General features: G+C 45.3%; 1 protein-coding gene across 4 annotated transcripts in view; it reads right to left on the bottom strand.

Moving 5' to 3' along the window:
- MST1 (macrophage stimulating 1) overlaps positions 1-12,500 on the bottom strand; it is a 59,259-nt gene that overhangs the window by 20,505 nt on the left and 26,254 nt on the right. For all 4 annotated transcript variants that reach the window (XM_088466183.1, XM_088466182.1, XM_088466185.1 and 1 more), the window contains exons 6-8: positions 5,400-5,536; positions 5,141-5,261; positions 2,127-2,245 (exon numbers count right to left, since the gene is read on the bottom strand). In XM_088466183.1, the coding sequence (XP_088322309.1) occupies positions 2,127-2,245; positions 5,141-5,261; positions 5,400-5,536 (377 nt within the window). The remainder of the gene's footprint in view (positions 1-2,126; positions 2,246-5,140; positions 5,262-5,399; positions 5,537-12,500) is intronic.

Below are 12,500 nucleotides of genomic sequence, written 5' to 3'. Positions count from 1 at the left end.
GAGATCATGTCCCCAGCACAGTATAATAATGTAACAAGGCAGCAATAACAGGACCGTCACCCAGGGGAGAGGAGAAGGGAAGAGAGAGATCATTTCCCCAGCACAGTATAATAATGTAACAAGGCAGCAATAACAGGACCGTCACCCAGGGGAGAGGAGAAGGGAAGAGAGAGATCATGTCCCCAGCACAGTATAATAATGTAACAAGGCAGCAATAACAGGACCGTCACCCAGGGGAGAGGAGAAGGGAAGAGAGAGATCATGTCCCCAGCACAGTATAATAATGTAACAAGGCAGCAATAACAGGACCGTCACCCAGGGGAGAGGAGAAGGGAAGAGAGAGACCATGTCCCCAGCACAGTATAATAATGTAACAAGGCAGCAATAACAGGACCGTCACCCAGGGGAAAGGAGAAGGGAAGAGAGAGACCATGTCCCCAGCACAGTATAATAATGTAACAAGGCAGCAATAACAGGACCGTCACCCAGGGGAGAGGAGAAGGGAAGAGAGAGATCATGTCCCCAGCACAGTATAATAATGTAACAAGGCAGCAATAACAGGACCGTCACCCAGGGGAGAGGAGAAGGGAAGAGAGAGATCATGTCCCCAGCACAGTATAATAATGTAACAAGGCAGCAATAACAGGACCGTCACCCAGGGGAGAGGAGAAGGGAAGAGAGAGATCATGTCCCCAGCACAGTATAATAATGTAACAAGGCAGCAATAACAGGACCGTCACCCAGGGGAGAGGAGAAGGGAAGCGAGAGATCATGTCCCCAGCACAGTATAATAATGTAACAAGGCAGCAATAACAGGACCGTCACCCAGGGGAGAGGAGAAGGGAAGAGAGAGATCATGTCCCCAGCACAGTATAATAATGTAACAAGGCAGCAATAACAGGACCGTCACCCAGGGGAGAGGAGAAGGGAAGAGAGAGATCATTTCCCCAGCACAGTATAATAATGTAACAAGGCAGCAATAACAGGACCGTCACCCAGGGGAGAGGAGAAGGGAAGAGAGAGATCATGTCCCCAGCACAGTATAATAATGTAACAAGGCAGCAATAACAGGACCGTCACCCAGGGGAGAGGAGAAGGGAAGAGAGAGATCATGTCCCCAGCACAGTATAATAATGTAACAAGGCAGCAATAACAGGACCGTCACCCAGGGGAGAGGAGAAGGGAAGAGAGAGATCATGTCCGTGTTACAGATAAGCCCCTCCCCCAGCGTTCCCCATCACACAGGAGACATCTATCACCTGTAGCAGAGCAGGGTACAGGGCGTGTTACAGATAAGCCCCTCCCCCAGCGTTCCCTATCACACAGGAATGGGACAGTCCTGGTGTATTGTGAGCTATGATGATCTATTCTGCTCTGTAGGTGGATTCTCTGGGTATCTCTACTCTCCCTTAGAGACCTCTGTACATCTGGGCCGGGAGAGACAGCCTGGCTGCGGTCAAGAGACTGCGCTGGGCTCTCTCCATAAGCTGTTCTGGTCAGCTGAGTATGTGGTAGTGAAGGGGGCCTCCTTATGCAGGTACCCAATCATGTGTGGCATCACTATATAGAGCTCAGAGCCACCAAAGTCACACTTCCGTGGATCAGACTTGCGCAAGAGTCCGGCGGTCTAGACCACGGTTCTTCATCTGAAAGGGGTTATGGCTCCTGGATTGTGCCAATTATCGGCTGTGCTAGGCTTTTGCGGACTTGGTTACTTTACGAGCCTGCTAAAAGCATCGATGGCGGAGGAACAAATGGAGAGGCTCAGGCGCTAGAACACCGCTGTACAGGAACAGGGAGTATAGCGCCTTTGGGGCTGGGTTGGCTGGTACGCAGGGGAGCCCTCTGGCTGTTATTCAGTATACGTATAGGCCTGTGTGATTCGTGTATCTATACAGCTTATGTTTATTACACAATAACGGTGCCTTTGTATAATGGTACCAGGTACCCCTCAGGCTGCAAGCGAGGCGTCAGCGGGGACCAGACACATATAAGAGAGTACGAGTTACTAATTACCAGACAATTACAGGTTTCCTTTGCGTACATTTTCTAAGCAGTGACACAAACGTGACAGCATCTGTTTAGTTGCTACAGACAACAGCAGCCCCATTATAACCCAAACTTACTACATCGGGTGATATTGCAGTGCTCCCGATTCACCTTCGGGTCTGTAGTATAGCACCAGGGACGTTCCGAGCTGTCCGGATTTCGGCAATAATTATCATCTAAGTGTTTGTCGGGATACCTGCAGGAGAGGACCAGCTGGCAGATTACAGACACAGATAATATAGCACAAGAGCAACACTAACGAATAGGAGAAAAAAAACCACACGCTTTAAAATGGTTTACATAGAGAGCACAGTGACGCAGTGGGAAGCATTGTTACGTCAGGCAGTTTGCCCACAATGTAGGAGTTTCCTCCGGGTGCCTCCCACACTCCAAATACATACTGTGAGGTTGATCGACGTGTTAGGGAATTACATAAATACATTATATATTCCTGAGAGCATTGCGCTCAGTATAAATGTACGGACGGTCAGGTCGCTGTACAGATGGAGATTTGTCATATTCCTTTCTGGTCACTTACCTCCCTCGCTGACATATAACAACTTCTACTCAGATGGCGCAAATAACGTAAAATAGCCCTTACATCAAAGACAACCGTTACTTAGTCACCGAATATGGTTCTTTCAGTCTCTTTTAAGGACATAGATCTTTCTCCAAATACTCCTTCAATAAAATCCTCAATGATTGGTATAAAAGAGGCGACAGAACATGGTGCAATATAGCAAAAAAACATTTTGGGAAAATATGTATTTTTCACATCACACTTAATAAAACGTTAAATCACTTATAACCACATAGGGTATAGGATGGGGTATACCCCGCTTCTTTCATCAATATATTACCCTCCCAGGTGGAATAGGGTGTTGAGGATCAGAGTCCTCGGATTCTCCGTCCTCCTTCAGACAGAGGTGATGTCAGCGAGTCCCCTACAATAGAACAGTCACCACGCTTCAAGCTTTTCAGACATCCTGACCTTCATCAGAAGAATGGTGACCTAGTTTCCAGGATATATATAGATGCAAAACGTCATCGTTCATGGACAAACATCATCTCCCATAGACTTGTCCAGGAATGACTATGTTCATCCATGAAATATGACGTTTTGCCTCTTTCGGAGACCCGAATTTTGGAGGGAAAAATCCAAACTCGGCGGGCAAATTCAAACCTTTCCGAGCCTGCACATCACATATACATGCATATACATATATTCATAAAATATATATAAAAAAATATTAAAATGCCAATTTGAAACAAATATCAGAAATAAATATTATGAAAACCAACAGAGAATCATAAGAACCATTTTAATTCAAATTCACCATTTAAACCATTTGGGGTCAGAGTACCCAATTTATAAATCCATTTCATTTCTGATTTGGATAATCTGACCTCCACATCTCTACTTTTCCATGTAGGTTTAATAGTCTTAATTCCCCAACTATATATAGTTCCATTACTTGTGAAGGACCGCTCATGGTGGTAATTATAACTCAAATTTTAAAGATATTAAACTAGTGTTCAAAAAACACTGGAAGATCTTTAAAGAGGACCCTGTTCTTGGTAATGTAATACCAGAAAAATCACAATTTATACAGTATATAGACGAGCTCGAAAACTTGAAGACAACTTGCTGCATAGTGCAATTGAGGAAACTAAGAGGACCAGTATTAGCAGTCAGGGATTCCACAGATGTGGTTTATGTTGCATGTGTCGGGTAGTTAAGGGTCAAAGTAAAATTAAAGAATTTCAGGTAAAAGGAGAAATGTATCAAATCAGAGATTTTATTACCTGCAACTGTAAAAATGTCATTTATGGCTTAGAATGACAATGTGGTCTTGTTTATAGAGGTACAACGAGTAGAAATCTAAAGACACGATTGGCGGAACATGTATACAACATTAAAAAGGGTCTTGAAACTCATACAGTGTCCATGCATTTTAAAAAAGAGCACCAATCATATCCAAGTATATTAAAATCTTTTTGAGGGATTCAAACTATTAAACCTACATAGAAAAGTAGAGATGTGGAGGTCAGATTATCCAAATCAGAAATGAAATGGATTTATAAATTGGGTACTCTGACTCCAAATGGTTTAAATGGTGAATTTGAATTAAAATGGTTCTTATGATTCTCTGTTGGTTTTCATAATATTTATTTCTGATATATTTGTTTCAAATTGGCATTTTAATATTTTTTTATATATATTTTATGAATATATGTATATGCATGTATATGTGATGTGCAGGCTCGGAAAGGTTTGAATTTGCCCGCCGAGTTTGGATTTTTCCCTCCAAAATTCGGGTCTCCGAAAGAGGCAAAACGTCATATTTCATGGATGAACATAGTCATTCCTGGACAAGTCTATGGGAGATGATGTTTGTCCATGAACGATGACGTTTTGCATCTATATATATCCTGGAAACTAGGTCACCATTCTTCTGATGAAGGACAGGATGTCTGAAAAGCTTGAAGCGTGGTGACTGTTCTATTGTAGGGGACTCGCTGACATCACCTCTGTCTGAAGGAGGACGGAGAATCCGAGGACTCTGATCCTCAACACCCTATTCCACCTGGGAGGGTAATATATTGATGAAAGAAGCGGGGTATACCCCATCCTATACCCTATGTGGTTATAAGTGATTTAACGTTTTATTAAGTGTGATGTGAAAAATACATATTTTCCCAAAATGTTTTTTTGCTATATTGCACCATGTTCTGTCGCCTCTTTTATACCAATCATTGAGGATTTTATTGAAGGAGTATATTTGGAGAAAGATCTATGTCCTTAAAAGAGACTGAAAGAACCATATTCGGTGACTAAGTAACGGTTGTCTTTGATGTAAGGGCTATTTTACGTGATTTGCGCCATCTGAGTAGAAGTTGTGTGTTTATGTCATTATTGTGAGGATCTGCAAAGCGTTCTCTATTCTCCTCAGCGGCTGCATTATACGTTTTTTTGCGCTGTCATTATTATTGATCATTGCTGTATGGTCACTTACCTCCCTCGCTGACAGTTCCTATATGTGCCAGGATCTATATGTTACAGCACTCACTATAATCTTCCAGTACTCACTTTTCTGGATTATAGGTATGAGGGTGAGGGCTCTGCAGGTCCCATCGCTGACACTCTCTGCCAGACTCCGTTCTATCCACGGACCCCCGGTAATCTTCCCCATTACAGTTCAGACAGACGGCTGCAGGATAGAGCAGGCATTAGTGTTACAGGTGTACTAAGTGCGAGCTCTCCGACACAGAACCATATACACAACATTGTCATCTGCAGCACTGACAGTGTACCCGCTGCTGGCACACAGGGCCTGGCGTAACCTCACCCTTATCACACGATTTAATGCCACACAGCTCGTGTCGCACATTCTTGTCTGTGGTATAACACCAAGGTCCTTTCGGATCACGATCCGGGTTTCGACAATAATTCTCATCCAACCCATTCAGAGGAGTTGGGAAGAATCTGTAAGAGAGTAATAATATCACATGTAAGAGGTATAGATATAAATGTAACGTGACGCTGTGTATATGACATGTGTATACAGGAGACCGTCTCCATCAGTAATAATATCACATGTAAGAGGTATAGATATAAATGTAACGTGACGCTGTGTATATGACATGTGTATACAGGAGACCGTCTCCATCAGTAATAATATCACATGTAAGAGGTATAGATATAAATGTGACGTGACGCTGTGTATATGACATGTGTATACAGGAGACCGTCTCCATCAGTAATAATATCACATGTAAGAGGTATAGATATAAATGTAACGTGACGCTGTGTATATGACATGTGTATACAGGAGACCGTCTCCATCAGTAATAATATCACATGTAAGAGGTATAGATATAAATGTAACGTGACGCTGTGTATATGACATGTGTATACAGGAGACCGTCTCCATCAGTAATAATATCACATGTAAGAGGTATAGATATAAATGTAACGTGACGCTGTGTATATGACATGTGTATACAGGAGACTGTCACCATCAGTAATAATATCACATGTAAGAGGTATAGATATAAATGTAATGTGACGCTGTGTATATGACATGTGTATACAGGAGACCGTCTCCATCAGTAATATCACATGTAAGAGGTATAGATATAAATGTAACGTGACGCTGTGTATATGACATGTGTATACAGGAGACCGTCTCCATCAGTAATAATATCACATGTAAGAGGTATAGATATAAATGTAACGTGACGCTGTGTATATGACATGTGTATACAGGAGACCGTCTCCATCAGTAATAATATCACATGTAAGAGGTATAGATAACAAGAGATATGGTAAGAACTTACCTTTGTTATCTCTGTTTCTACGAAGTCCATAGGGTCCACAGGGTTGACCTTGGGGTATAGCTGGATCTGGATCCATGGGCACCACGCAGTTAAAGCTTTAGCTGCTCCCAGGATGCACTTGGGTCCGTCCTCCTCTATACCCCGCCCCCGGCCACAGCACCAGCAGTTAACGTGACGTGACATGTGTATACAGGAGACCGTCTCCATCAGTAATAATATCACATGTAAGAGGTATAGATATAACTGTAACGTGACGCTGTGTATATGACATGTGTATACAGGAGACCCTCTATATCAGTAATATATATATATATAGGACATGTGTATACAGGAGACCCTCTATAGCAGTAATATATAGGACACGTGTATACAGGAGACCCTCTATATCAGTAATATATAGGACACGTGTATACAGGAGACCCTCTATATCAGTAATATATAGGACACGTGTATACAGGAGACCCTCTATATCAGTAATATATAGGACACGTGTATACAGGAGACCCTCTATATCAGTAATATATAGGACACGTGTATACAGGAGACCCCTCTATATCAGTAATATATAGGACACGTGTATACAGGAGACCCTCTATATCAGTAATATATAGGACACGTGTATACAGGAGACCCCTCTATATCAGTAATATATATATATATAGGACACGTGTATACAGGAGACCCTCTATATCAGTAATATATAGGACACGTGTATACAGGAGACCCCTCTATATCAGTAATATATAGGACACGTGTATACAGGAGACCCTCTATATCAGTAATATATAGGACATGTGTATACAGGAGACCCTCTATATCAGTAATATATATATATATAGGACATGTGTATACAGGAGACCCTCTATAGCAGTAATATATAGGACACGTGTATACAGGAGACCCTCTATATCAGTAATATATAGGACACGTGTATACAGGAGACCCTCTATATCAGTAATATATAGGACACGTGTATACAGGAGACCCTCTATATCAGTAATATATAGGACACGTGTATACAGGAGACCCTCTATATCAGTAATATATAGGACACGTGTATACAGGAGACCCCTCTATATCAGTAATATATAGGACACGTGTATACAGGAGACCCTCTATATCAGTAATATATAGGACACGTGTATACAGGAGACCCCTCTATATCAGTAATATATAGGACACGTGTATACAGGAGACCGTCTATATCAGTAATATATAGGACACGTGTATACAGGAGACCCTCTATATCAGTAATATATAGGACACGTGTATACAGGAGACCCTCTATATCAGTAATATATAGGACACGTGTATACAGGAGACCCTCTATATCAGTAATATATAGGACGTGTGTATACAGGAGACCCCTCTATAACAGTAATATATAGGACATGTGTATACAGGAGACCCTCTATATCAGTAATATATAGGACATGTGTATACAGGAGACCCTCTATAGCAGTAATATATAGGACATGTGTATACAGGAGACCCCTCTATATCAGTAATATATATATATATATAGGACGTGTGTATACAGGAGACCCTCTATATCAGTAATATATAGGACATGTGTGTACAGGAGACCCCTCTATATCAGTAATATATATATATATAGGACGTGTGTATACAGGAGACCCTCTATATCAGTAATATATAGGACATGTGTATACAGGAGACCCCTCTATATCAGTAATATATAGGACACGTGTATACAGGAGACCCCTCTATAGCAGTAATATATAGGACACGTGTATACAGGAGACCCTCCATATCAGTAATATATAGGACACGTGTATACAGGAGACCCTCTATATCAGTAATATATATATATATATATATATATATATATATATATATATATATATATATATATAGGACATGTGTATACAGGAGACCCTCTATATCAGTATTATATAGGACACGTGTATACAGGAGACCCCTCTATAGCAGTAATATATAGGACATGTGTATACAGGAGACCCTCTATATCAGTAATATATAGGACATGTGTATACAGGAGACCCTCTATATCAGTAATATATAGGACACGTGTATACAGGAGACCCTCTATATCAGTAATATACAGGACACGTGTATACAGGAGACCCTCTATATCAGTAATATATAGGACATGTGTATACAGGAGACCCCTCTATATCAGTAATATATAGGACATGTGTATACAGGAGACCCTCTATATCAGTAATATATTATATAGGACACGTGTATACAGGAGACCCCTCTATAGCAGTAATATATAGGACATGTGTATACAGGAGACCCTCTATATCAGTAATATATAGGACACGTGTATACAGGAGACCCTCTATATCAGTAATATATAGGACACGTGTATACAGGAGACCCTCTATATCAGTAATATATAGGACACGTGCATACAGGAGACCCTCTATATCAGTAATATATAGGACACGTGCATACAGGAGACCCTCTATATCAGTAATATATAGGACACGTGCATACAGGAGACCCTCTATATCAGTAATATATAGGACACGTGTATACAGGAGACCCTCTATATCAGTAATATATAGGACACGTGTATACAGGAGACCCTCTATATCAGTAATATATAGGACACGTGTATACAGGAGACCCTCTATATCAGTAATATATAGGACACGTGTATACAGGAGACCCTCTATATCAGTAATATATAGGACACGTGTATACAGGAGACCCTCTATATCAGTAATATATAGGACACGTGTATACAGGAGACCCTCTATATCAGTAATATATAGGACACGTGTATACAGGAGACCGTCTATATCAGTAATATATAGGACACGTGTATACAGGAGACCCTCTATATCAGTAATATATAGGACACGTGTATACAGGAGACCCTCTATATCAGTAATATATAGGACACGTGTATACAGGAGACCCTCTATATCAGTAATATATAGGACACGTGTATACAGGAGACCCTCTATATCAGTAATATATAGGACACGTGTATACAGGAGACCGTCTATATCAGTAATATATAGGACATGTGTATACAGGAGACCCTCTATATCAGTAATATATAGGACACGTGTATACAGGAGACCCTCTATATCAGTAATATATAGGACACGTGTATACAGGAGACCCTCTATATCAGTAATATATAGGACACGTGTATACAGGAGACCGTCTATATCAGTAATATATAGGACATGTGTATACAGGAGACCCTCTATAGCAGTAATCGGCATTAGGTTTACGGAGATCTCAGCGTCCGCGGATTAGTCTGCGCTGGGGGTATGGCCCCACATGGAGACACTATTTATTAATGGTGACATTTGCCATCTGGCCACGGTATTACCGCCCATGATAGTATTGTACGATGCGATCATAGTGCCGGGGATGTATTAGCCGCCACACACAGGGGCACCGAAAGGAGCCCGTCCCCGCGATGTACCGGGAGTGCTGCGGGGGTTACTGCGCATGCACGGCCGCCATTGCCGGGAGAGCTTCGGGGAACCCTCTGCCAGACATCTACGTTTTCAGGGAATAAGCCGCAAATATTTATTGATAAATTGGCGCCTGTGGGAGGAAATAAATTATGTGAGTTTGTTTCATAAATCCGGCAGAGTTCACGCTAATGTGCGCACACAAGAAATACGCAATCCAATTAGAAATGCCAATTCATGCTACTCGTGTGAGGTCATGTACATTATATACAGAGAGTGCGCTGGGAGAGGAGCAGGAAAAAGTTAAGCAACTGTCCTGATCCCCAAATTAGTGACAACAGAGAGCAGGAGCACAGAGAGGGAGGCCGCCAGTGACAACAGAGAGCAGGAGCACAGAGAGGGAGGCCGCCAGTGACAACAGAGAGGGAGGCCGCCAGTGACAACAGAGAGCAGGAGCAATGAGAGGGAGGCCGCCAGTGACAACAGAGAGCAGGAGCACAGAGAGGGAGGCCGCCAGTGACAACAGAGAGCAGGAGCACAGAGAGGGAGGCCGCCAGAGACAACAGAGAGCAGGAGCACAGATAGGGAGGCCGCCAGTGACAACAGAGAGGGAGGCCGCCAGTGACAACAGAGAGCAGGAGCAGAGAGGGAGGCCGCCAGTGACAACAGAGAGGGAGGCCGCCAGTGACAACAGAGAGCAGGAGCACAGAGAGGGAGGCCGCCAGTGACAACAGAGAGGGAGGCCGCCAGTGACAACAGAGAGCAGGAGCACAGAGAGGGAGGCCGCCAGTGACAACAGAGAGGGAGGCCGCCAGTGACAACAGAGAGCAGGAGCACAGAGAGGGAGGCCGCCAGTGACAACAGAGAGCAGGAGGAGAGAGGGAGGCCGCCAGTGACAACAGAGAGGGAGGCCGCCAGTGACAACAGAGAGCAGGAGCACAGAGAGGGAGGCCGCCAGTGACAACAGAGAGCAGGAGCACAGAGAGGGAGGCCGCCAGTGACAACAGAGAGCAGGAGCACAGAGAGGGAGGCCGCCAGTGACAACAGAGAGCAGGAGCACAGAGAGGGAGGCCGCCAGTGACAACAGAGAGGGAGGCCGCCAGTGACAACAGAGAGGGAGGCCGCCAGTGACAACAGAGAGCAGGAGCACAGAGAGGGAGGCCGCCAGTGACAACAGAGAGCAGGAGCACAGAGAGGGAGGCCGCCAGTGACAACAGAGAGGGAGGCCGCCAGTGACAACAGAGAGCAGGAGCATAGAGAGGGAGGCCGCCAGTGACAACAGAGAGCAGGAGCAATGAGAGGGAGGCCGCCAGTGACAACAGAGAGCAGGAGCACAGAGAGGGAGGCCGCCAGTGACAACAGAGAGCAGGAGCAGAGAGGGAGGCCGCCAGTGACAACAGAGAGGGAGGCCGCCAGTGACAACAGAGAGCAGGAGCACAGAGAGGGAGGCCGCAAGTGACAACAGAGAGGGAGGCCGCCAGTGACAACAGAGAGCAGGAGCACAGAGAGGGAGGCCGCCAGTGACAACAGAGAGCAGGAGCACAGAGAGGGAGGCCGCCAGTGACAACAGAGAGGGAGGCCGCCAGTGACAACAGAGAGCAGGAGCACAGAGAGGGAGGCTGCCAGTGACAACAGAGAGCAGGAGCACAGAGAGGGAGGCCGCCAGTGACAACAGAGAGCAGGAGCACAGAGAGGGAGGCCGCCAGTGACAACAGAGAGCAGGAGCACAGAGAGGGAGGCCGCCAGTGACAACAGAGAGGGAGGCCGCCAGTGACAACAGAGAGGGAGGCCGCCAGTGACAACAGAGAGGGAGGCCGCCAGTGACAACAGAGAGGGAGGCCGCCAGTGACAACAGAGAGGGAGGCCGCCAGTGACAACAGAGAGGGAGGCCGCCAGTGACAACAGAGAGGGAGGCCGCCAGTGACAACAGAGAGCAGGAGCACAGAGAGGGAGGCCGCCAGTGACAACAGAGAGCAGGAGCACAGAGAGGGAGGCCGCCAGTGACAACAGAGAGCAGGAGCACAGAGAGGGAGGCCGCCAGTGACAACAGAGAGGGAGGCCGTCAGTGACAACAGAGAGCAGGAGCACAGAGAGGGAGGCCGCCAGTGACAACAGAGAGGGAGGCCGCCAGTGACAACAGAGAGGGAGGCCGCCAGTGACAACAGAGAGGGAGGCCGCCAGTGACAACAGAGAGCAGGAGCACAGAGAGGGAGGCCGCCAGTGACAACAGAGAGCAGGAGCACAGAGAGGGAGGCCGCCAGTGACAACAGAGAGGGAGGCCGCCAGTGACAACAGAGAGCAGGAGTACAGAGAGGGAAGCCGCCAGTGACAACAGAAAGGGAGGCCGCAAGGGACAACAGAGAGCAGTAGCATAGAGAGGCCGCCAGTGACAACAGAGAGCAGGAGCACAGACAGAGAGAGGCCGCCAGTGACAACAGAGAGCAGGAGCACAGACAGAGAGAGGCCGCCAGTGACAACAGAGAGCAGGAGCAATGAGAGGGAGGCCGCCAGTGACAACAGAGCAGGAGCAATGAGAGGGAGGCCGCCAGTGACAACAGAGAGCAGTAGCATAGAGAGGCCGCCAGTGACAACAGAGAGCAGGAGCACAGACAGAGAGAGGCCGCCAGTGACAACAGAGAGCAGGAGCACAGACAGAGAGAGGCCGCCAGTGACAACAGAGAG

The sequence above is a fragment of the Taudactylus pleione genome, unplaced genomic scaffold (genome assembly GCF_031769625.1).
Source record: "Taudactylus pleione unplaced genomic scaffold, aTauple2 ptg002615l, whole genome shotgun sequence".
NCBI classification, from domain to species: Eukaryota; Metazoa; Chordata; class Amphibia; order Anura; family Myobatrachidae; genus Taudactylus; species Taudactylus pleione.
The sequence above is the reverse complement of the archived record's forward strand: the minus strand, read 5'-3'. Positions and strand labels throughout refer to the sequence as shown.